Source organism: Rutilus rutilus (genome assembly GCF_951802725.1).
Source record: "Rutilus rutilus genome assembly, chromosome: 18".
Classification (NCBI taxonomy): Eukaryota; Metazoa; Chordata; class Actinopteri; order Cypriniformes; family Leuciscidae; genus Rutilus; species Rutilus rutilus.
In genome coordinates, this window is record NC_140231.1 from 30803257 (window position 1) to 30829488 (window position 26232).

Sequence of the window (26232 nt, forward strand, 5' to 3'; positions counted from 1 at the left end):
AAAATCAAACATCAAAACTGAAAAGTGAATTGTTTTTAATGCTAGGGTGTTGTAATAACCTCACCTCAAACCACACAATTTTAAGATGTCATTCATGTCTGTAGCACAGCACGAGATATGCACCGAAGTTGAATTCTTGGGGTTTGTTGTTCAGATTATCAAAAATACTAATAAACTGTTTCATGCTTGTGTTTCACGCTAACATTTAGTGCCGGGAATCTTTAGGCACCTCACTTTCCAATCCTGTTTCCGGGAGTCCATATTTTTTCTTATTAATTAGTTTACCGGCTTTAAATCTTACGTTTATTTAGTACATTTTTTATTTAATTACTTGTGCAATTATAAGTACTAAAATATTAAAATTTAAAAAATGTATTAAAACAATTCTATGTAAAGAATTTTCAACTAAATATAGCTTCAAAAATATTAAAAAAATAGCTTAGGTTAATAAAAAGGAACAAAAAAACACACTAAGCAATAAACAAAGTGCTTTCAGCATTTAAGAGGGCTTTAAGGAGGCTATCTGAAAGTTTCCAGACAAGAGCAGTAAGGGATTTATCTCTCTTTCTCAGCATTATTGCTTTTTGATTATTATTCTTGATGACATTCATAATAAGCTGCATTCACTCTAATGCACAGATCAATTCTGACATATCAGATGTTCTGTCCTGTCTGTTTAATACCTTAAGACATAACTGTGTTTAGATAAATTTTGCATTATAAAAGCATGAGATGCAGGTGCATTTAACTGCTTTCACTGAGTTACACACAGCCGATGTCACAAGCGCTGTTCAGCGTGCACACGCACTCACACACACAAAGCGCAGGTGAGCATTTAAAAGCAGACATCTGTCAGTAAGTGAGTGTCATGTATTAATGCTGCTTTCCAAATGACATAAATTATACCTTTGTAGAGCATTTGGAAAGAAAACCACCCCTACTAACATGTTCCAGCGTGACCTGTAGCATCCCCAAGGCACGGCATCAGTGGCCCAAATACAACTCTTCTCATCAGACACCCGCTGAGAGGATTACTCTCTATGTGTGTGTGTGTTAGCAGACGTTGTGCACATCACCCAAAGGATTTCCTGTGTGTGTTTGTGGATTAGAGGGTCTAAATCTGTGTGTGGGCAGAGCACAGTTAGTTCAGTGCTGAGCGAGATGGACAGAGAGACTCAGGGGAAGATGGATGGAACGATATCATGTGTAAAGATCAGAGAGCTTTGCGATGCCATGTTTTTGAAGTGTGTTTATTTGTCAGTGGTATCAGTGTTTTAGTGTTCATCTGGTGAACATGCGTGACCCATGCCGTGTATGCGGCGTATGCGTGCAGGGCGGTCAGTGTCGTTGGTTGTTCAGTGCATGTGGCCGTCTGAGGCTGGCAGTGGTCCTCTCTCATGTGTTGGGTGTGGAGTTGCAACGGGACGGTCACAGTGAGTTTCTCTGCGGGAAATGCGTGTTCTTGCTCGAGCGTGTCGTGCAATGCGATGTCGCCATTGAACAACTGCAAAAAGCACAAGCTGCTCAGCTGCAGCGGCTACAGAAGGAGAGAGATGGACTGAAAACGCAAATCACGAACAAATACAGACAACATAACCCAACCAAACTAGGGGGAAACGCATCACAGAAACCTCTCAAACAGGAAGTTCAGACTGGAGCAGGTTTACATAGTCCAAAACAGCTGCAATGCATCCATCGACCTCAACCAAAGCAGCGGCAAGCGTGGGCTGATAACTTACAGGATTCTTCAGGAAGAAGTCAAGGGCTTGTTGCTGTGGGTACGGTCGGTGATGGCCAACAGGAGAAGTTCAAAGGTCGATTAAGGAGGTGTGTGAGCCTTGAGCCTCTTAGTAGAACAGATCGCTCGCACCGTTCAAAATCAAATTCGTGTTCACGTCAGAGCAGCGACACGCGTACTAGAACAACTGTTGGGCCGGGAGCCCGACCTCGTTCTCTTAGTCGAGACTACCTGGACGTCGTGCATAAGAAGAGCACTCTGATATCACGCTCAGCTTCCCTCCAATCAGTGGCCCTGGAGCAGCATGACCATGCCCTCATCAGTGCATCACCCTTCAGACGGCCACTGAGAAACTCAACCCCCGGAACCGTAGAAACGACCACGGTGCTGTTTGATATACTTCAGCTCCTGAAGAGTGTGCAAGGAGTGCGGCCAGTCCCACGCTGCAATGGGAGCAAGATTCCAGTACTGAAACATCCACAATACACACGTGGAAATGCCCACAGGAATGTGTCATGGAAATCGAGGATGGAGACAAGTCTGAGAGAGATGGAGGAGGACTTTAATGATGATTACACACCTCTCAAACAGGAGGTACACCCCTCATACACTGGCTGTGAGATTTTGATGACCCTCTGCTTACTCAAACAGTAGAGTACGACAAATCAACATGCCTAGAACATTAAGGGCAATGAATTCTATTACTATTCTCAACAGCCTCGTTTTTGTTTGTCTCAAATTAAAAGTGCTTTTATGTGTGTTACAGGTGTTAGTTGAAAGGCAGAATGAGCTGAGCAGATTGGATCAGAAGACCAGACAGCTGACTGAAGAACTGAACATGGCCAAGAGCAGCAACCAGACACTCAAACACACGCTAGACGAAACAGAGAGCGAAAAGAAGGTAAAAACTAATTCTCTACAGAGAAACTACAGGCCTCAAAAATTGACATTAGCCATTTTAACATGGCCGGTAAAGCTATGACAAATGATTTTCTGGCATTTTAGAAATAGGTTCTGTACATGCATGACCTCTAAACTGAAAACTGTCATTAAACTAACAGCAAAGGATACATATGTGTTAGTCTGATTGGCTTCCCTTCTGTGTTTTAGGCTCTTTCTGATGAGCTTCAGGAGAGAGAGATCGAGCTGGCTGCAGAGAAGAAGAACTCTTTAAAACGAGACAAAACCATCCAGGGCCTCAGTCTAGTTCTCAAAGAGAAGGAAAAAGAAGTACGACTCAGTCAAACATTGACACTGATTCCGTATTGTATTTGAAAACGATCTCAAATAACATAATTTTCCCTTAAATGTTGATTTCAATCAAATTTGACAACAAAAGCTATCATAAAATGCTATTTTATCTCTATTTTTCTTTTTTTCTGTCTCTCTTTTAGATTGAAGATTTATCCGGTGATCTTGAAGAGAAGGATCAGGCTCTGGCTAAGGCTCGAGAGGCCCTTCATAAAGCCAAATTACAGAAATATCAGGCATGTAGCTCATGTGTTATGGTGCACTTTTGAGTAAAGACTCAAATTTTTGAATTAGCAGTTGTTTGACAGCTGGAGCTACCGTCATGCTACTTAGTTGCACGTATAGGAGTTAGTGAAAGGTTTGGTGTAGTGTTTGTGTTACATTGTTCTGTGTGTTCCAGGGGGCTGAAGACCAGCAGTCTCTTCTCCTGGAGCAGCAGGCTGAGTTGTCACGGCTCCAGGCGGAGGCTCACTCCTCGCTGCTGGAAGCCCAGAGGCTGCAGCGTGTGCTCGCCAGCAGAGATTCAGAACTCTCCCTCCTTCAGCAGGCCAGACAGCAGCTGGAACAAGAGCTGGAGCAACTACAGCAACAGAAGAAGAAGGGAGACAAGGATACTAACGTGAGTAACACAAACACATGCAGAAACATTGTTTATACACTATTAAGAAAACGGTTGGAAATATTATAATTTTTTTTATTGCTGTATCACCCAGTTCTATATAAACATCGCAAAATTTGACACAGGCTACATAACTGTCTCAAAACATTGCAATAAACAGAAATATTTAACTGAAGATTTCTTACAATACAAAGAAGAATTGCATGGTTAATTGCATAAAAAAACAATCAGCAAAACCATTTTGCTAAAATGATTTAGAAATTTTTATGCTAAAATAAAATCTTTTAATAATGATTTTTATTTTATTTATTTTTTTTATGCTTTCTTTTGTTAACTACAGGATCTTCAGAACCAGTTGAAGAAGCTAAATGGCACTTTGGCTGACAGAGAAAACACTCTAGAACAGCAGCGTCTAGAACAGCAAGAACAGAACCGTGCTTCTGAACAAAAACTACAGAACACTATAGAACGACTTACGGCCAGCCTGAATCATAAAGACCAGCAGCTGCAGGTACACACACACACACTCACACACACACCCACACACACACACACCTCTCTGCCCTCATTCACTCCAGACTGTATTAACAGGACTATATGAACATGATTAGAGATTTGGAAAAGAACAGAACCCAGGAGGAAGGGGATCCCATGGTTGCTAAACTGAGAACACGACTAAAGGAGAAAGAGAAAGCACTTGAGGTTTGTGTCTCTTCATTTATTCTTTTTGTATTTATAAGGAAGTCTTAAAAGTACAGTACGAGAAAGGTGGGTGGTGATATGTTAATGATTTGAGTTTCTGATGTCAGAAATGTGTTTCTCTGCCAGTGTCAATCCAGATATCACAATATTGATTGCAAGACTCAACATGAGAGATTTTTGTCTATGTGTTTGTTTTCTTTTTTGTGTGCAGAAAGCATTGGATGATAAGTTTGCAGCCATGGAGGAGAAAGAAAATGAGATCCATTTGCTGCAGCTGAGTTTGAGAGAGAAAGAGAGAGACGTGGAACGTCTCAACAACCTGCTCTCACACAACGAGGAGACCATTAATGTTAGTGTGTGTGTGTGTGTGTGTGTGTGTGTGTGTGTGTGTGTGTGTGTGTGTGTGTGTGTGTGTGTGTGTGTGTGTGTGTGTGTGTGTGTGTGTGTGAAAAAGAGAGAATTTACATCGGTAAATTTGCCATATTGTCACATGATTTCCTATTTTCCCTTAACATCTGATGGGCTAATGTGGAATCAGATGCTAATGGTTTCTTTCTTTTTGTGTGTGTGTGTGTGTGTAGAGTTTTGATGCTCTCATAAAGGAGAGAGATCTCGAACTGCAGCAGCTGTTGAACTCACTGAAGAATCTTCAGAGGTGTAAAGACGAGACTGAAGAAAATCTTCAGAGAGCTCTGAGAGAGAAGGACGCCATTATACAGCACTTAAAACAAGCACTGGACAACAAAACGAGGGACATGGAGGTACACACACTTTCACACTAGAGTTTTTTTTATGCTGACCCAAGTCAGAGTTTGGTTGGTGTGAAAGTGTTTTTTTTTTTTTCAAATTCACTTTGCAGGACATGGCCAATAGAGTTCTGAGCCAGTCAGAGTCTCAGGGTCGTGACCTTGCAGAGCAGATGAGTCAAAGGTTAAAGGTCACAGAGGCAATGCTGTCAGAGGCGGTGAAGGACAGAGAGAGACTAGTGACTGAGAACCAGACCGCTGTGGAAAACCTGCTGGCCACCATCAGCAGCAAAGACCAGCTTATGAGGGTACTGCATACATACACTTACACTAATGCTTGATTCATGCATTTATGAGCACAATTTCCTGTCACTCTACATGTAGGCAGGAATAAATGTCTTAAGCGGTCTGTGTTTTTCTTTGCAGGAGAGTGTGGAGCGTCACATACAGGCTCTGAATGGTAGTGCAGCTGAATTGCAGGATCTGCGCAAGCAGTTGGCAGACGCGCAGATGCAGCTCAGAAACGCACAGAGACTGAATGCCACAGCGTCACAGGAGGGACACCTAGAGACCGCTGAACTCCGTTCAATGTTGGCGGAGAAGGACTCCCTAATCAATGTGAGACTTTGACCTGTAATCTTTTGATTGCAAGGCTGCTTAGATTGATTGCTTGGTCCGAACGCTCTAGTGTGCAAACGCTGTCATAAGATAGTCATGTTGTGGTAGAAAATGTATGTAAAATGTCATATGATGTTCTGTTGGTTTTATAGAAGTTGCTAGACCGTCGACAGGACAAAGATCGGATCCTGTTGGAAATGAAGATGGGTGAAGCTCCGCCCCCTCAGGTGCTGGAGCTCAGACAGACCATTGAGGTGTTACAGGAGAAACTTGAGGAAAGAGAAGGTGAGAGCGTGTTTGTACTGTAAGAATACAACAGTTTTAGAGTAAAGGTGCACTGATGTGTAAAATTTGTACCCAGTAATTGTCAGCTATGTATCATTCATCCCTAACTTAAATTAAATCTAGACCTATTCTTTGTGTGTGTGTGTTTGTAGCCGAGCTGAGCAGGCGAAACAGTGAGGAAACGCTGAACATTACTACAGTCAGTAAGAAATCAGTGGTAGTTTTGAAGAAAGAGCTCACAGAGAAAACGGAAGCTCTTAACGCAGCACTGAAGAGAGAGAACCAGCTCAAGGTCTTTTTTTTTTGTGTGTCTTATGAATGTGTGGATTTGTGTTTTAACGTATGAAACTTTTAGAGTAACTGTGTGTGTTTGTGACAGATTTCTCTAGCAGAGCTTCAGTCCATAGTCTCAGAACTGAAGGCAAGATTAGAGGGACAGACAGCCAATATCGAGTCCCTAACATCGACACTCAAAACTAAAGAAGAAATCATTACTGTAAGTGTAAATTACACATGCATATACACAAAATATACCCTCACTGCCTTAAAGATAAAGATTGGAACTATTGAATATCCTAGAATGCAATAGAAGGTTTCCTGAAGAAAAAATCTCAGTAATTTTTTCCATAGAGGAATTGTTTCCTACATACCATGAGCATTGAGGTTATATTACAGTACATTTTCCATCTGATTTTGTGGCGTGGTTCTGTGCAGGAGCTGCACCAGAGTTTGTCTCAGAGAGGGGACAGCCGACTGCCTCTGACCCGGGATCAAGCCTCCCAACTGGGTGAGAGTGAATTCAGCATGTCCTCCCTCCCTCAGAGAGAAAGAACCATAATTGGAGGAGATCACCAACAACAGGTACAAAAGTACACACACTCTTTTCATGCGTGAACGGGTATTCAGCTTCTTAAGCTGATATGCGTTAGCATCTCTAATTTTGGTTTCCTTCTGATTTTGTAGGATGCTGCATCTCTATCTGATTTGCTGACTGAGCAGGTGAAGTTAAATCGAGCTCTGAGAGCTGAGCAACATCTCTACTCCGACCTCATCAGAGCTGTCAAAGAGCATGACAGGTGTGTGTGACACCTGAAAGGTTATATATGTTGTAATGTGATGTTGAAACCTGCATTTTAATTATGTTGTCTTGTTTCAGTGTTGAGAGGCTGCAGGCACTGCAATTGGAGCTCACAGCTGTTTCACTCCTCAGACAGCAGCTAGAAAGTGGCGTCCAGATGAACACGGAGCTGAGAGATCAGCTAGAGAAAGAGATCCAGAGAGCCAAACAGAGAGAAGGTGCAGTACAGCCAGAGAGTGCTGACAACCAATCAGATCTCATGCTTTAAATATAATCACCCAAAATACCAAACAGAGAGTCAGAACCTTTTAGTTTGTCCAGGCAGCAATGATGCAGGGCTAAAGCCAGTCAAAGGCTTTTTATTTTGCCCATCAGGTTGTTGACTTTCTGGATGGCTTTTATATATCAGCCCTGCCTCTGGTGTAAAGCTGGACACACAATAACATAACATCTTTCCATCTCCACATAACTGTCCTTTGTTATTCATATGAAAGCTTGCATTTCTCTTTCTTCTGATATGCTTGTATGTATGTTTCTGTTTTTCAACTTTCTTTGTCCTTTTTGGACTTTTTTTTCCTGCCATCATCTGTGCTTTTTTCATCAGTTCATCTGTTTTCTTTCTGTCTGTTTGTTGCTCTGTTCATTCATTCATTCACTCATTCATCTGTGATGTTATTTATTTATAGAAAAAATCTTCTTTCTAATAAAAGTGTTTTAACTGTCTGTGTGGCTCATCAACACTAAAACACTACTAAATTCACCCCACCCTGCCTCTGCACACATATATGCCTTCACTTATTCTCACGGTTTATTTATTTATAAACATATATATCTGTATAAACATATACAAGATATATACAAATACTAATGAGAAACTTTCCTATCCATTAACCTTCAAAACTGTCATTACATCCTCATATGCTCTCTTTATTCTTGTAAGTTCATGCGGTTTCATATAAATGCACAAGAGAAACGGATCAGACAGTGTTGAATGGCACTGAATGCTTGTGTTTCTGCTCTGTTTACTTATAATCCTCTTGTGCCCATCTGCCTTGTGGGATAGTTGCCATTGCGATGCCCTCTCTAACCATCAGGGGATTTAAAAAAAATATACACCTACAGTATTAGATTTTGTATGCGAGTGTATCAGAAAAAAATCTTTATTTGATCATTTAAAGGGATAGTTTACACAAAAACCCAAAAGTTCACCCACACAAAAGAAGATATTTTGAAAAATGTCAGTAACCAAACAGTTGAGAAGTCAATGGGACCCATCAACTGTTTATCATCAAAATATCTTCTTTTGTGTTCAGCAGAAGAAAGAAATTCATACAGGTTTGGAACAACAATGATGACAGAATTTTTGGGTGAACTATCCCATTAACTCGTTCATTCCCACTACATAATTTAGAATTTGATCCAAATTGAATTTGTTTTATTCTATTTGCCAGTCATCTCTCTGTGCACACTCACAAAACTGAAACAAATGCACCCGATTAATTTCCTCCCAACCCAGGTCTCACTGTGGCTCGCTACTCACAATGTAGTTTGTATACTTGGAGGTAGAGATGCACCTATTTATCGGCAAAGTAGCATGAAAAAGGCCGTTATAACAAACCGATGGTTTATTAATTAACTGTGTGAAGGCACTGAGTTGTATAATGTCAGTTGTTAAATAATTAAATACTTGCTAAAACAAAATGAAACGCATACAAAATACAGCAGGGCTCGACAATAAGGACTGCCCGGTGCCATTGTGAATGTTTTTTTCACTTCCTCTAATTCACACAAAATTATATCAAAATCCCCGTCTTGGCGAGTATCCTTGTGAACATAGTTTGTTATGTCTTGAATTAACGCAAACAGTTGAGAAATAAAACGCTTGTGTAACAGTATCCATGCAACTAAAAATGACAACAGCCTAATATTCCTGCTTCGCTGCTGTCTGTTTTAATGGTAATCAAATAAAAAAAAAAGTCACCACTCTTGACTAACCTTTTGTAACTATAGTAAGGATTAATGTATGTTTAATTTATACAATGAAAAATAGATTTTACATTTGATTTCTTTATTTCTGTACCTGAAAACTAAAATAAAATAAATACGCAGAGAATATCAGAGCCATGATTAGTGCAAATAATATGCTATGGCACAAATTCGGTGTGCCATATCCTGATTATGCACACTCCCATTCTCTTTATAATGTCTTGTTTTGTTTTCTCAGCTGTCCTATAAATAATACAAAGGCCAAAAAAAAATATTTTGTAAATATTAGGGTGATGCACATTCATGAAATATAAAGTGTTTGCAATGCCACTAACTGAATGTGTGTATATACGTGTGTGCAGGTTTTCACGAAATATATAGTGTTTGCAATGCCACTAACTGAATGTCTATATACGTGTGTGCAGGTTCGAACCCTTCAGAGTTAGAGAGCATGCGTGACGCACTGGAGGAAGCTCAGCGCTGGAACACTTCTCTTCAAGCACGACTAGGGCAGATCCAGAACCGAGGAGGTGGTGTTGGACAGGCCAACGATTCTGGTACGTATATGCCCATTTATATAATTTGCCCATTAGGCTTACTTGATTAAATTAGTTATGTTAGTTCATTACTGAGTATCATGCCTTAGAACTCATCGTTGTTTGATATGCTAATTATCTGATGTGCTATCTATATGCTAATTAATCTGATGATTTTAGTGGACACGCTGAGTTTGATTGGCGAGCAGACATCCTATATGAGTATATGTGTGGGGGAGGGGCCAGAGGAGGAGCTCCAGCACTTGACTGTAGAACAACTCAGAATAAAGGTGTGTGCCTAACCAATAAGTACTATTTTTGTCAAACAAAGTTTGATGATTATTTAAGTTTACATTTTACTCTCACTTTTAGGTCTTAGAGCTCCAGGCAGTAAATGCCGACCTACAGAAGAGAGTGGTACTGATGGAGAATGACATTAAGGGTAACGATCTAAGAGACTCTCAGAAAGAACCAGACCTTATCAACCTCTCAACACCTACCAAGGTATTAAAGTCTTAGAAATGCATTTTACGGTAATTGTTTCGTAATGTTATTTGGAATATGCTTGTGCAAAGCTGAAATTTTTGATGCCATTGTGAAAGCAGGAATCTTCTGATTTTGCGTTTATGATTGACCTCATGTCTGTAGATGAGTTTCTAGTTACTAACATTAGTAAGCTGTAGGTTAGGCTTTGAATAGAAGTTTGTGTCTGTAACGTGTTTGTCTGCTGAATGAGTGTTTATGCATGTGTCTGCGGTAGTTTATTCTCCCTCTAGTTCTCTCTTTTTCCTCTTTCTCTCTCTCTCTCTGTCTCTCTTTTGTCTCTCTCTTCCGTCCCCGCTAACCCCTGTTATCTCCTCTCTCTGTCTTTCTGGCTTATTTTCTTACCCATGATCACCTGCAGCCACCCATCCTACCGTTACTGTGTGATTTCTTTATATTCTGTTCCATTATGGCATTTTGTGTTGTTAAGTCATGTGTCACCAAACATCCATTACTGTAGCAACCACAGAGAGAGCAGCCACCTACCGCTAAAGATGATGCAACACTAATGCCTCCAAACAAGAAGGTAAGAGACAGAATCAGTCAGTTTTATATTAATCTACTGTTATCTTGATCTTCAGCTCTGAATTTTACTTTAGCACTCATCTGGAAACCTCACAGTGGTCTTGTTTTTGTGTTTAATGTTGTCCCGTGTGTTGTTGATCTCTAAGGAGAGATGTGATGAGGGAGATCGTTCTCCAGAAGATTCCAGTGAAAGTAATCAGCAATCACCGCGAGAGCAAGGTGCAGTACCACCCATGTCCAGATTCCTCAGGGACGAATCTGAAACAGCAGAATTACAAACGCTTCTCACAGACTGTGAGGCGGAGTCAGTCTCTCAACTCAGGTATGTTCAGGCTAACTAGGTATTCACACAGTAGCTTTGGTTTTATATCAAATCAAAACTTAAAAAACCCATCAAACTCTTAACTGCTGAAATCTGTAGGGAGCAAGTGGCCAAACTCCGCTCAGAAGCATCTGAACTCCGTGGACTATTGAAGGAGGAAAACGCCACTGAGTCCAAAGAAAGCGCAGAGAGTTCTGGAGAAAGCGATAGCCATGGAGACTTGCACCAAACCGTGAAAGTGCTTCGCTCAGAAGCCAGAGGTCACCGAAAGATCATTCGAATGCTAAAAGAGCAGCTGCAGCGAAACTCTTCCTCTGATGCTGGAAGTCAATTCTACCCTGAGATTATGGTCAGCATGGCCAGCAACATGGAAAGGAAGCAAACAGATCGTAAAGATTCTCAGAGAAGTGCCAACACACTGGAGAAAGAGAACAAACAAAGAGAAAGGAAAGAAATGGAGGAGAAAGATGAAAAAAGAAGGCAGGGCCAAAGCACCAAACCCAACAAGAATCAGAAGCAGCACGTGGCCAGACATTCAGTGAGTATCAATCAAACAACTTACACTTGGAATAAGGGGGGATGTGTGGTTTAATGGTTGGTAACCAAAAAGGTTGTAGGTTCAAACCCGGCAAGAAGCAGTTCTGCCTGAATCTTCATAAGAATCTATTTATGATGCTTCGGATCAATACTGAGAGTGCTCAGAAAATGGACAAGCCCATTGGAGCAACTTGAAGTCAAAGACAAAATAGTGATGGCTCATTGCTTGCAGGGATGGAACAAGCAACCTTACAATTACCAGCCCTAAGCTTTATCTAGTACGGCACACTAGATAAAGTGTGGCGTACTACATGAAGTACGCCCCTTCTACCCATTTCTTATTGCTTCTAGTGTGGAGATGCATCCAAACCTGATTTCACTGCTTCTTTGTCTTTTCCAAAGGATCTTATCAGTATAATAATGTTCTTTGTTTCAGGCGAATTTAAAATCTCGGCTACCAGTACCTGTGAGTACCAGTAGGAGTTCTGGGCAGAGTTCTGAGGATCTGAGTGAGGTGACTTCAGACCACGTTCGCCTCAGGAGCAAAGACCTGACTGGTGCAGAGGAGTCTGATTACAGCACTGACAGCAAGATGTCTTCAAGCTCAGCTCAGCACGGACACCTCGAACTAGACCATATTGACGATGCTAGGCTGAGTCCAACCACTGGAACAAAACAGAAAACTAACATCAGACAGAACGCAGACCAGGATCTGGAATCCGAGCTCATGGCGCAGTTAGAGTTGCTGAATCAAGAATGCCAGGAGAAAGAGGAGCTAATCTCCCGCCTGAGGCAACAAGTCCAGGAATGGGACGAGCTACAGGCGGAGCTACAGGAGAAGGACAAGCTCAACCGAGAGTACCTGGAAGCCCTGCAAGCAGCAGAGTCCACTATTGCGTACCTGACTGCTTGCAGCCTGGACTCTGAGTGTGGAATCGGTCAAACAGGAGATGTATCGGTACAGCGTCAGTGTGCAGAACTGCAGAAGGCTGTTGAGGAGAAAGACCGACTCAATGCTCAGCTCTTGGACTGCCTAAACACAGCGGAGTCTGCCATCGCATCACTCCAAAATGTAGACACCACAAGCAGCCAAATAGACCAAATCCCTGGGCAAGCAGACACAAAGATTCTTTGTGAGAGGCTGGAGGACTTGATTCGACAGGTCAGAACTTCTCAGCATAGTGACGACAGGTCAAGAGTCCCTCAAATCCCAGAGGTTGGTCCGACACCCGGACCTGATTCTGACCTACGACGACAAGTGGACACAATGCAGGAGTCACTGTTGCAGCAGTGCAAGTCGAATGCAGAGCTGCAGGAGAAGCTCTGGACTTCAGAAGCAGCTGTTAAAAAGTTGAGTGCAACTATCGCTTCCATGCACAACAGCACACCTGCAAGTCTGGAGGGGAATTACACTCCCGGATCGCAGGAAGGAAAGGTCCCCTCATGGCAAAAGCAACAGTTGACTGACTGTCTATGTGAATGCATTAGAGCTGCTGAAGGCGCTGTCCAGTCTCTTGCAGACGTTTGTTCGAAACCGAACCAGTCTAATGTGGAGAACTTGTCCGATTCAATGTTGCAGCAATGGCTGGAGAGGCTTCAGCGTGCTCTGCTGGAGAGAGAGTCTCTGAATGACCCAGTCTGCACTGGGAAACGCCAACAAAAGACGAGCACGCCCATTCAGAACCTGGAGAGCTCCAAATCATTACAGCAACAGAATGTTCTGGAATCTGTCTCCTCACACCAGGATCTTCATAAGAACCTCTTAATGCTTCTTCAGATTCATACTGAGCGTGCTCAGAAAATGACCGAACTCGAGAAAGAGCTTAGCGGGCGTGGCAAAAGTTCAGGAGGTGGAGATGCACCTGGAAATGAAGGTCTGGAGAGGAACGGCCATGTCGAAGGTTTGCAGAAGGCCCTAAAGGAGAGGCAGAGGGCATGCCGGAAATTAGAGGAGAAACTGGCGATTGCTCAGTCGATCATCGCTTTGCACAGCTCTAACAAGGACAAACAATCTGATCAGCACAAAGGTGAGAAGAACAAAGTCAGTTTAACATTACAGATGCTGAAACTAGCTTGTTTAAAAAAAAATGTGCATATGTGCTTTTTTGTTGAATATCAAATTTGATGCATTAGGCTTTTATGGCTTATATATAAAGTATAGTGAGAATATGGAGCTCATTCTCAGAGGAAAAAGAACACCTACATTTTATTTAGAGGCCCAAACTGAGCAAAAATATGCAATTTGTCTAGTTTCTGATATTTAAATGGACAAAAAGTAAGATGAAATTCTGATAGCTTGATGTAGCTGCGTTTACATGGACACAATCGGAATGAAATCAATCCGACTGATGAATCCGAACAAGGTGTTTACATGAATGATAAATAAAGTAATCGGGTTGATGTGCGCGTTTATATGTCACAAGTTTTAAATCGGATCTGATGTGTTGACATGCGCACACTGCACGAATATACAGAGTTTCCCGCTTTTTCGCGCATAAATATTCTCCTCTATTGGATCTTTATTTGTTTTAAACAGCAGACGTAATATTAATTCGTCTCTGGTCATAATTTAGAGCACATTAACCATTTTGCCGTGCTGCTTATTGATCACGCAGTAAAAATGTCCCTCCCCGCGGCCAAAACCAGACGTCTGTGGATGAGAATCCAAAACAAGGACTGGTGGGACGTTGTCCTGCTTCACTTCACAGACGCGCGAGTGAAATGAGAATTTTAGAATGACGGGAAACTTATTAATATGACACTTTATTCAACAGGAAGAACAGCTCGTTCCGCACGTCATACGTCATTACGCTATTTAACGTCATTGCACATGCGCAGTCCTTTCAGTTTCGGTTTTCAATCCGATCAAGTGTTTACATGTTCTCTCGATCGGATTACAAAAGGGATAAACCACCCCTTTCAATCCGATCGAAATTTCATTCGGATCGAGCTCAATCGGATCAATTAAGGTGTTTACATGAAGGTTTTTTAGTCCGATTGAACCTTCAATCCGATTATAAGTGTCCATGTAAACGCAGCTACTGAGATCTTTATTAATAGTATAACAGATTACTTAAAATGCATATAAATATCAGTTGTAACTGTATCTCCAAATAATGTCTTAGTAAGATGATATTTTTATGATGAAAGCTCTGAAATTTTAATTGTATGGGGCAAAACATATAATGCAATGCAATACAATGATGATTGAGAGATAATAAATAAATGTTCCTCAAAAGCCTGATAGATCATATTTGATACTTACATTTTATCATGATTTTTCTTTTAAAAAAAAAAGTCCAGCAAGTGTTCATCTTAAAATATTACTAACAATATAAAAGTTATTCTTATATTTACTTCATAAAAATTGTGAAAGATTTCACAGCAAAAAGACCACGACCTGAAGGTTTTTACAAGTATGCTAAAAGGCCTTTTACTTGCTAAAAAGTATAAACTATCAATCAGAAGACAGAACATTGTGTACAACAGTTAAGTAAAGTTTGGATAATGCTGAGGCCTTAGAAATTAGCATATCAAATATGAAACCGCAGGCATTATGTTACAGGAAAATGTTGTGTTTGTCTGTCTGGGGACTGCTGTTCTCAACCCTGCCTGTGTGCTCTAGCGCCCCCTGGTGAACGAGATGATAAAGGGGTGCAGGTGGAGGCACAGGACCTCGGGTACGAAACAAGTGGAAGGAGTGAGACGGAGGTGGAGGGCAGTAGCACAGGTAGACAGGGGGAAAACACTTCGTTTTTTAATAAGACTGCATGTCAGGGTTTCTGCATGGAAAGGGAATTTCAGAATCTCTTATCTCTATTGATAATCCATGGTTTGCAAACTGACTGCATGCTCAGTTTATGGTGATCACGTTTAGAGATGATGTAAAGAACTGAAAATAATATTATTATTGGCTAACACTTTAAAATAAGTTTCTGTTTGTTAACTGCATGAGTTAACATGAACTAACAATGAATAATTCTTCTAAAGCATTTATTAATCTTGATGTTGATTTCAACATTGTCATTTACTTATACATTATTAAATCAATTATTTAATGGACCTGAGAAAACATGAAATTACAATGTAAGTTGTATTTTTACTTAAATTAACAAAGATTATTAAAACTGCAACAGATATATTGCTCATTGTTAGCTAATGTTACTTAATGCATTAACTAATGGGACCTTATTGTAAAGTGTTTCCCATTATTTACTCACTTCTAATACCGTTCCAAACCATGACTTTCTTTACTCCGTGTAACACGAGCATTTAGCAGAATGAGTGCTGTTTTTTCCTACGGGTAAATGTCACGAGGGTGAGTAAACAATGACAGAATAAAAAATGTCAGTGCACTTTTCTTTAAACCTTGGTTATATGTTTGTCAGCATGTACGTGTGTTCTTTAACATGGTTTGCATCACTTCTTCCGCATGACCAAACCATGTTATATCCCTGTTTTAATAATATAACTAATGGCGTCTTTCTCTGGGAACTGCATCTCCTTCCTGTTATTAATGTAAGTCTATTTTTCTTTGTCCTCTGTTTGTTTTGATGTCACTATCAGATGTGGACGGTGTTTTGCGGTTGGTTCCTTCTCTGTCTCCTGTCCTCACGGGCACTCGGGACCGATTTTCTCCTGACATTACCGCATCCAGCCCCTCGTACCCCAGTTCTCCTGGCTTGAGTTCACCTCGACTCTCCGACTATCATGCCGACCCCACCACGCACATCCAGCAGCTCAGGTCACAGATCGAAGGACAACACAAAGTCATCCAGCACCTCCAGAGACAGCTGCGGAAGAAGTCTTTGTCATCTGAGCTCCTGAGTGTGACCTCTGACCCCACAGCAGGTGAAGAAGATGAGGATACGAAGATCATGAAGGCTCAAATCGCCCAACTGAACTCTGAGCTGGAGAAAGAGAAAAGCCTGAACAGAGCCAGCCAACCAGGCTCTCCGTCCAGGTAACCTTCATCGGGATTTATTCTTCATCTTGTGGTTTATTTATTGGTAACACTTTACAATATGTTAACATTAGTTAATATATATACTTACATTAAAGGGATATTTCTCCCAAAAATGAAAATTGTCATAACTTGCTCAACCTCATGTCGTTCCAAACCCATAAGACTTTGGTTAAGCTTTGAAACACATATTTTCAAATGAAACCTGAGAGGTTTCTGTTCTTCCATTTTGAATGTCTAATTAACCAAAACATAGAAGATCCAAAAAGTTCATAAAGACGTTCTAATATGAATCTATTTATATAATTGTTCATTATATAAAGCAATTGTATCTCCACTCCAGGCTTGGTTTAAACTGCTTGATTCATATCACTTAATTTTATGATGCCTTTATGACCTTTTTGAATCTTCAGTGGTTGGTTACCTGTATCTTTAAAGGAACATGCCAACTTTTTGGGACTTTAGCTTATTCACTGTATCAGAGTTAGATAAGTCCATACATACCCTTCTCATCTCCGTGCGTGCCGTAACTCTGTCTGACGCACCCACCGCTAGCCTAGCTTAGCACAAAGACTGGAGGTAAATGGCTCCAGCTAGCATACTGCTCCCAATAAGTGACAAAATAACGCCAACATTTTCCTATTTACATGTTGTGATTTGTATAGTCACAGCGTGTACGAATAACAAGGTCACATGAGACACAGCCATCTTCTAACCGTATACATACTGGGAACTATATTCTCAGAAGGCCGAAGCACTGCTACTACTGGTTAGAAGATGGCTGTATCTCATGTGACCTTGTTATTTGTAAAGTCCCAAAAGTCAGCATGTTCCTTTTTAATGAAGGAAAAGAAACTTCTCAGGTTTCATTAAAAATATCTTAATTCGTATTTCTAATAGGTTTAAACGATATTAGACTGAGTAAATGATGATAAAATTTCGATTTTTGGGTGAACAATGCCTTTAACTAACATTTGAGCAATACATTTGTTACAGTATACAACATTAGTTAATGCAAATAAAAATATTAATTATTAGTTCATGTTAGCTTAGTGCCATTAAATAATATGAACAAATACAACTTTTGATTTGAACAACCTGATTTGAATAATATATGAATAAATTTAGCAATTTACTGAGATTAATAAATGCTTTAGAAGTATTTTTCATTCTTACGTCATGTTAACTCATATAGTTAACAAATGAAAGCATATTGTAAAGAGTTACCTATTTGTTAAATGTAATCGTCTCTCTCCCTCTCTGCAGAATTGAGTCTCTGGTCCAGTCTCAGGCCCGGGAGTTGTGTGAGCTGCGGGAACAGATCCGTGTGTCTCGTGGTTTGGGTGTGGGACAGCGTAAACAGCTGCTGGAGCTCAGAGGCGCTCTAGAGGAGTTATTCCAACCCAGTGAGATGCACTCTGACCAGGGTCTCCAGCTCAGAGAGCAGCTGGACCGCAGTCTGAGCCTGCTGGAGAAACTAGAGCAGGGTAAGTATACACAAAAACAGAGAAACTATGCACCTCATGATCCGATCCCAAATCTTGACTTTTAATATCAAGTACATTTTTGCATTTTGATTAAATTACTTATATAATTGTAAGTTATTTTTTAAAATAACTATGAATTAATAATAAAAACAGTTGTATGTTAGGAATGATTATATAGCTTGAAACATGCAAGCAAATATAAAGTAATGGCAACAAAAAAAAACACATTATAAGCAAAAAGTGCTTTCAGTATCTGAGAGTGTTTTAAATATATGCAAGTTTTCCAGACAGAGGTGTAGTGTGGGATTATTTTTTTTATTAAAAAAACAAACAGTTTTACTACTTGTAATAACTGAAATAAAAAAAGAAAAATTTAAATATAAAATATCAGGATTTCTGATTTTTATTTAATTTAACTTTACTAAAATAACTAAAACTGAAACACTTTTGTATGTGTTTTCTGTTTTCCTTTAGTCTCTACAGGAGGGCCTGGTATGGATAATGAGGAGGGAGCGGAGTCAGAAATGAAGCTCAGGTGAGAACCGCTTTCTGCTTTTATATATGCTAAGAACGATGCCCTGCGATCTAACAAATACGAAAATCTCAAGGAGGACTCTTCAGAATCAGAATGAGCTTTATTTGCCAAGTGTGCGCAAACACACACAATTATTATGTAGTAGATGATTAATGAAAACAGTATATGCATATGCTTGTGCTGTAGTTTTCACTTGAGTCTGTAACTGCTATTACCCATTAATCCAGCTTGTGTTTGATGCTGTAGTCTTTGGCTTCCTCCTGACAGTGATTGTGAGTGTGTGTTGGAGGAGCTGCAGTACCTGCGCTCTCAGCTAGAGGGCGACAGAGAACAGCAGCAGCTACAGATGGTTTATTTGTGCAGACAGAACCAGAATCTTGCCATTAGTACACAGCATTACATTGACCTGTGAGTGCTGCCCTGCTGTGGCCCGTGTGCAGTGCAGTGTGTGTGATCTCTGCAGTGAAACCTTTCTTGGAGTAATTGAAGATTTTGTTCTGTATTTTCTCTTTGGGTGGCGGTCTTCTCAGCCAGATTTAGGCTTCATCCCAATTCATATAATATTCATCCTGTATAGTATGCAAGTTTATGATTAATCTGTCCCAAATTACACTACCTTTCAAAAGAAACGAATGCTTTTACTCATGCTTTAAATTTGATCAAAATAACAGAGACCTTTATAAAGTAATTTCTATTTCAAATAAATGCTGTTCTTTTAAACTTTCTATTCATCAAAGAATCCTGAATAAAAAAAACGGTCTCCACAAATACTATTTTCAACATTGATAATAATCAGAAATGTTTCTTGAGCAGCAAATCGGCATATTAGAATGATTTCTGAAGGATCATGTGACACTGAAGACTGGAGTATTATGATGCTGAAAATTCAGCTTTGATCACAGGAATAAATTACATTTTAAAATATATTCACATAGAAGACAGTTATTTTAAATTGTAATAATATTTCACAATATTTCAGTTTTTACTGTATTTTTGATCAAATAAATGCAGCCTTGATGAGCAGAAGAGACTTCTTTCAAAAACATTAAACCCAAAACTTTTGAAGGGTAGTGTTTATTTTTTGAGATTAAGTATGTTATTTGGCAACAGCAGGTTTAAAATGAACCTAAAACTGAAATAAATTTTAAGGTAAGTTTTGCTCATGTACTATATGCCACAAAGTTAATGCATATATAGTAGTAAGTAAAAGTTTTGGATTTGGGATTAATCCTCACTCTTTTACAGCCTTATTTCCTTATATTGTCTTGTGTGGTATTAGTGTGTTGATTAGTGGTTAGTTTTGTCGTGTCCCTCTTTTTTTATTTCTTTTTTTTTAATACAGTTTTGTTCTGTCTGTAATTATTTGTGTGTCTTACAGGCTCTCTGCAAAACTACAGGAGAAAGACCGGCTCATCCAAGCTCTGCAACATCAACTGCGAATGCAAGTTCAGAGAATGGATCAGTGCTCAGACTCCGAGATGAGTGACAGACTGTCCAATGATGGCACCTCATCCTTCCAGGACAGCCCCCCTGCTCGGCGCAGGCAGACCCCCAGCAGAATTCACACAGGTAACACTCACCTGATCAGGTAGAAAGGCATTTCATCTGTTTGTAAATGCACCTGATTGTATCCAAACTAACATCAGAATTGGCATTTCAGCACTTCATCACGTCCTTCCACGTTGCATTTTTTGAGAAACATACGTAGAAAAGGAACAAACGTTTGTAATCCTCGCACACAGAAATCCATCTTATAGATGTGAGATGCTGCGTGTTCATGCAGGGCTTTTCTTTTTCAAATACACGATATATTAGGCTATCGATTTAACTTTTATTGAGCTATCACGTTTATTTTTCCAACCCACTGCTCACAATTGAAAGCCGAACTCAGAAATAACTTGTATCCATCAGGCAGGCAATAATATAAAGTAATAATTAGTGCTGTCAAACGATGAAAATATTTAATCGCGATTAATCGCATAGTTAACTCGCAATTAATTGCACATTTTTATCTATTCTAAATGTCCCTTGATTTCTTTTTGTCCCATTATTTTCACAATGCTCTTATCAACATGGAAAAGTGGATCGGCTTGCTTTGTGCAAATGTTTTTTTTATTTAAAACAACATTGGCAAATACTGTAGTGTTCAATTTCACACTAACATTCTCACTTGGAGCAAATAATCGCATCAGAGAATTCGCATTCGTGTCAAGTGGTATTTCAGACTGGAGGTGCTGCGATGATCCCTCAGTTCACAACGACAAAACACACAGATCACTTTGGTCTCGTCAATGGAACCATTTGGCAACTTTTTAAAGGTAAACTTTCCATTCAGAATCTTATTGGCATCCATTTCGGCGTCTCGCGCTTGCCATCCACTCAAAACGTAACGTTAGCCTACTACTCTTCGGCCGGCTCGCAAGCCCAAACAAGTGTGTGTGGCGTGCCTGTTGTTTTGTTTCCGGTCTAGCTAGATCCGGTGTGGTGTTGCAGGTTTTCTAACGTTACTACCGTATTTTCCGGACTATAAGTCGCACTTTTTTTCATAGTTTGGCTGGTCCTGCGACTTATATTCAGGTGCGACTTATATATCAAAATTAATTCAAACTGAGATGAACCAAGAGAAAACATTACCGTCTACAGCCGCAAGAGGGCGCTCTAGTTGGCGGAGTTGTTCAAAAGCGACACCAAGGATGAAGAAAATGATGTGGAATGAGATTGCGGGAGCTTGGTGAACTTGTTTACTGGTAACTTGCTTGTTGGACTCGCTGGCTTATGTTAATTTAGCCTATTCAGCCTCCCAGGTATATGTTCTTTATGCTATTGTGTAGCTGAATAACTGTTAATGTGTTGGGTTAACATACCGGACACCTATTCAGCCTGTTGTTCTGTGTAGTTGAATAATTTGCCTTTCCAGATTAAATGTCTGTTCTTGGTCTTGGATTTTGTGAAATAAATTTCTAAATAAATGCGACTTATAGTCTAGTGCGACTTATATATGTTTTTTTCCTCTTCGTGACGCATTTTTTGACTGATGCGACTTATACTCCGAAGCGACTTATAGTCCGGAAAATACGGTAGTTGTTGCAACAGCATGTGAAAAAAACCGACAAAGTTTGCTAGGCCAAAAACAACGTTAATCTCACGATAAAATAATTGACACTGTTAATAGGGCTGTGCCGGTAAACTTGACAACCGCACCACCGCGGTTGTAAAGCGCCACCGCGGTGGCTGAGTAGTACCGGCGGTGGTTCGTAAAAAAAAAAATGTGTATATGAATGCTGTTTTACATTAATATTATGACACACAAAGCTTTGTTTACAAAATAAATAATAGGTTAGCAATTAAATGTTATATCGCAGCCATGGAAAAGTTTGAATTCATGACGAATAGGGCTGCAGCTATCGATTCTTTTTGTAATCGATTAATCTAGCACTTTATCGATCGATTAATCGAGTAATCGGATAAAAAAATTAGTGTGTTTTTAAACAACCAAAACAAATAATGCATAACGAAAATGATGTGGCTGTAAAATAATCAAGCATTTGGCTTTTATTTCTCAAAAAAAAAAACAGAGCTATTTATTCCAACTCCAACATTTGGCTCCAAAACTAAGCCTATTTATTGTACTTTTTACCCATTTAGTGTTTATAAGTGCCAGTGCCAACAATTATATAACAATACAGTTAAGTCAACTTTATACTGTAAAACATGTATAACATGTAAAACTATGAATACAAACTTAAATAGTAAAGGCCATTTGGCCTTAGTTTTGTCTTCTTAATACATTACAAAAAAAGGATTGCACCTTCTGCAAATTACCCACCGGAGAACAAAAATAAATTAAATGAATATAAAATATCAAGCCAAACAGGTACACAATGTATACAATTTATAAAAAAATAAGTGTAGCTTTAAAAAGGGGAATGTTTTATTGCAAATATGTTAAAAAGAACAGCATTTTGTTTCTCACTTAGGCTAGTTGAAGTATATTAGCACGTTTTGTAGTATTATATTTTCCTCCATCACGTCCCGGTGTATACAGTGAATGCACGCTGAAATTATTGTTGCGTGGCTACATAAAAGTTTGAGCATATGTGATGCATTGCCGCAATTGGTCTGACTGGCGCGTGAGAGAGACGAGGGTGCGTGTGTGTGTGTGTGTGTGTGTGTGTATGAAGGGGTTCTTTTTTAGGCTATACTCTCTTGCAGTTGAACATGAATACATTTACTACTTTAAAACATCAAAGCTAAACATCATATCTAGTCAAACCGCATCACGACATCACTACAAATACAGTATGGGATTGAAATCAGCGAACATCAATGTATAGGCTTCGGCACGGGCGGAAATATTGGCGCTGGGTTAAAAAAAATGCGGGGGACAGAATCGTTACCTTGTTTCAGCGACGCTGGAAGGAAGCGATCCCAAACTTTATGGACATCTTTACTCTCCGCCATCGCGCCAACTAAATTCAAAATGTATCACGCGCTATTGTGCTTCCTGAACACTGAACAACGGTCCGTGTGAAATCAGATCCCTGCGCGTATAGTGCGCGTCATAGGAATTTAACGAGGCTTCGAGGCAGAGTTTTTGCCTCGAGGAATTTTTGTAATCGAGTAAATCGAGTAACTCGATGAATCGTTGCAGCCCTAATGACGAATGAGAGAGTTGTAGCCTACGTGAGCCCATAAACTTAAGCTTTGTCGGCTTTGAATTCTGGTTTGCGATCTGGTCACCCGATTATTAGCGAATTTAAAAATATTCCATTAGTTATTCCTTATAGAAAGCTTGAATTATCGACTTTTAAACAAAACAATTCAAAACGAAAATAAACCGACTAGCATTATGCTTATGTATTCCGAATGAAGTGTGCATTTCTCTCTAGGCACGTTCACTGCGAAGAGTGAGCATCGTCAACTTCATCTTTGCAGCCCGACACACACACACACACACACAAAAACACTTTATTAATAAACAATTCAAATGTCTCCTTGCTATATTTGACACGTTCATAATCATTACTTTTGCCGGTTCTTTGTGACAGCTGTTATGTGCGTTAATGGCAGCGTCACCCTCCGGTTACATGAACGCGTCACGACTGCATCAGCACCAGAACATGGAGATTTTATTTTAGAGAATGATCGCACAACAGACATTAGAACATTAGATGTTCTATAATTAAATCAACTAATCGAATATTCAAAAATCGTGACTCATCCCTGCATGGAATCTCTTTTTTCTTTTCCCATCTCTTTCACTCGCGTCTCACCCAAAGACCCGTTATAAACGTTTCTTCCTTTGTTCGCTTTTAGGTCTATTATTTTCGTATTCTTTACTGTGTTAAAGTAGAAAAAACGCTGTAGGACAGATAGCCTACATTTTTACTTGTAAGTCAAATTCTTTTTAACACAGTTTGTGCTTGTTAGACATATGATAATTGGTAAGGCGCGTCAAGTTCATTTTGTAAAGCGCGTTTCACACGCGGGGGTGATTTTAGTTTGGCTTTCTCTGGCAGCGAGCCTAAATGCCTTGCCCTTGTAGAAGATAATATTCGCTCTTCATACCTTTTACAAGTAGAAAACATGAAGATATCAGAAAAGAGATCGATGGTCTCTTTCCTGTTCGTGTCCCACATCCCTCTCAAAGCGCAGAGCGGTAGGTTATATCACGCGCCTTTGTGTGGAAATATTAAACGAAAGTTTTTTTTTTTTTTAAATAGATTCAACTTTATTATATTATGTAAGTTACCAGTAATTACTTATATTTATTTCAATGCTTTACAGGAGATGTAAAGCATTGAAATAAATGACCCCCGCCCCCCCCCCCCCCCCCCCCCCCCCCCCCCCAACCCAACCACCGCAACACCGCCGGTATTTGGGTCCATTACTACTGCGGTGGTAAAAAACTGCCACCGTCACAGCCCTAACTGTTAAAATGGGTTTGCGTTAACGGCGTTAATAACGCGTTTAACTGACAGCACTAGTAATAATAAGTAAATGAATGAATGAAAGTAACGGAGCAGCGGCCAAATCAGTCAACAGGTCCAGTCGGGTTCGAAATTAATTTAATTCTTATTTTATCGGGTCTGGTTTTTCTTTAAAAAATTTTTAATTATGCCCGTCAGGTTTGGGTATCTGACGGAGGAAGCCGCATTAAACTATACATGTTAACTATATCTCACGAGTTACTTTTACTGCCTTAAAATAAGACTTCCTGTTTAAGACAAATTGGATTATGCACCTTCTGCGCAGCAGCTCACTCTGTGTCCTCCGCTTTATCAAACTACTGTATATCGATATAAACGGTGTCGCCTCATCCTATATCATTTATAAAATATATATGAATGTATCGTACAAATTCGATATACCACCCAGCCCTAATCTGCGATCCTGTCAGCTTAAGTATTTCGAGTCATGAAGTGAAACGGCAGAAGCTGAGGCTGGTGTCCCGTTACAGGCCCTTAGAGATGCATTATTCAGCAAGCACCGTTTTCTCCTCTGCCCTCCTGAGAGCTGTTCAGAGCCCTGAGCATGTGTGTTGCTGTGTGTTGAGTGTTTAGTATCATGCAAACAGATAGATTTTGCTCTTTAGTAAAGGCATCAGCACAAGATGATGGACTAACTCTCATAGCATTACACTAGTAAACAGAAGGAGTTTGTTACTCCTGATCTCTCTTCAGAACAGCCTGGTTCAGGTTTCCTTGCAGCTGGGACACAATAGATGGAGAGATTGGAGATGTACTCCGTGAACTGGACTACGCCGTCTTTGCAGTTTGTTTAGTGCTAGCGTCCTTAGAGGCGAGTTGAGTGATGCTTAATTGTCATTCAGACCGTATACATGTTCGTAAAAGCCTAATTTGTGGTAGTGCTGTGCTAAACTTTCTACTGGATTACAATTATACTGAGATCTGGTGTTATAGTGAGACCAGGTCTAGGTTAACAGTAGCTCAGCTTTGAACATGAGTGAACAAATTATGGCCCATAATGTCATCTCTCGTAGCAGATGGAGGAAGGTGCTAAAAGCCACCAGAGAGGAAGGTAAAAACCAAGTGTTACTCTCTTCTTGACTGTCCTGTTCTTCATTAAAGTGGTGCTGATGCCTTGTTGTCTTGAATTATAGGTTAGGGATAAGTAATTGAATTTGATGTTTAAAACAGTGTTATTTTAGTATTATTCATATACTAATATAGAATTTATTCATATTTTCAGTTTACTTTTATTTTTCATGTTGTTTTCACTTTTTGTCATTATTGCATTCTTAAATATTTCTATTCAGATTTAATTTGTTTTTATTTTAGTTTTAGTCATTTTAGTACTTCAACTTGTTTCAGTAAAAGACTGGGTGAGTAAGTTTTTTGGGGGGCAGAAATTAATACTTTTATTCAGCAATTGTACAAAAGTGACAGTAAAAACATTTTAACTTTTTATTCATCAAAGAATTCTGGAAATAAATGTATCACAGTTTCCACAAAAATATGAAAATATGAAGCAGCCCAACTGTTTTCAACAATAATAATAATAAAAAGACAATAAATATTAATAATCAAAATGTTTCTTGAGCAAATCAGCATATTAGAATGATTTCTGAAGGATCATGTGACACTGAAGACTGGAGTAATGATGCCGAAAATTCAGCTTTAATCACAGGAATAAATTATATTTTAAAATAAATAAAATATATTTTTGTATTAAAATTAATTTATGGATCATGTTTGTTCTTGTGTGCATTTGTAAATGACTTTTTTGTTGTCTCTTGCA

The 26232-nt window shown here is 39.6% G+C and overlaps 2 protein-coding genes across 8 annotated transcripts in view; both read left to right on the top strand.

The window, feature by feature from the left end:
- LOC311276954 (uncharacterized protein) overlaps nucleotides 1-26232 on the top strand; it is a 47230-nt gene that overhangs the window by 10424 nt on the left and 10574 nt on the right. For 4 of the 7 annotated variants that reach the window (XM_084387022.1, XM_084387023.1, XM_084387025.1 and 1 more), the window contains exons 10-37: nucleotides 2505-2639; nucleotides 2849-2968; nucleotides 3133-3225; nucleotides 3390-3608; nucleotides 3949-4119; nucleotides 4200-4310; nucleotides 4522-4659; nucleotides 4892-5071; nucleotides 5170-5364; nucleotides 5483-5674; nucleotides 5827-5959; nucleotides 6112-6251; nucleotides 6339-6455; nucleotides 6674-6820; nucleotides 6923-7035; nucleotides 7116-7255; nucleotides 9449-9580; nucleotides 9740-9849; nucleotides 9932-10063; nucleotides 10563-10628; nucleotides 10774-10949; nucleotides 11049-11487; nucleotides 11923-13513; nucleotides 15112-15216; nucleotides 16053-16449; nucleotides 17716-17936; nucleotides 18411-18471; nucleotides 19850-20040. In XM_084387022.1, coding sequence (XP_084243148.1) covers nucleotides 2505-2639; nucleotides 2849-2968; nucleotides 3133-3225; nucleotides 3390-3608; nucleotides 3949-4119; nucleotides 4200-4310; nucleotides 4522-4659; nucleotides 4892-5071; nucleotides 5170-5364; nucleotides 5483-5674; nucleotides 5827-5959; nucleotides 6112-6251; nucleotides 6339-6455; nucleotides 6674-6820; nucleotides 6923-7035; nucleotides 7116-7255; nucleotides 9449-9580; nucleotides 9740-9849; nucleotides 9932-10063; nucleotides 10563-10628; nucleotides 10774-10949; nucleotides 11049-11487; nucleotides 11923-13513; nucleotides 15112-15216; nucleotides 16053-16449; nucleotides 17716-17936; nucleotides 18411-18471; nucleotides 19850-20040 — 5965 coding nt within the window. The remainder of the gene's footprint in view (nucleotides 1-2504; nucleotides 2640-2848; nucleotides 2969-3132; nucleotides 3226-3389; nucleotides 3609-3948; nucleotides 4120-4199; nucleotides 4311-4521; nucleotides 4660-4891; nucleotides 5072-5169; nucleotides 5365-5482; nucleotides 5675-5826; nucleotides 5960-6111; nucleotides 6252-6338; nucleotides 6456-6673; nucleotides 6821-6922; nucleotides 7036-7115; nucleotides 7256-9448; nucleotides 9581-9739; nucleotides 9850-9931; nucleotides 10064-10562; nucleotides 10629-10773; nucleotides 10950-11048; nucleotides 11488-11922; nucleotides 13514-15111; nucleotides 15217-16052; nucleotides 16450-17715; nucleotides 17937-18410; nucleotides 18472-19849; nucleotides 20041-26232) is intronic. The other 3 variants (XM_084387027.1, XM_084387028.1, XM_084387024.1) reach the window with 2 other exon arrangements.
- Nucleotides 1187-2392, top strand: LOC311277416 (uncharacterized protein; the record flags this gene model as incomplete). The annotated part of the gene is made up of 1 exon (XM_084387733.1): nucleotides 1187-2392. Exon 1 carries the CDS (start codon nucleotides 1295-1297, stop codon nucleotides 2390-2392), a length of 1098 nt encoding a protein of 365 aa, XP_084243859.1. The 5' UTR covers nucleotides 1187-1294.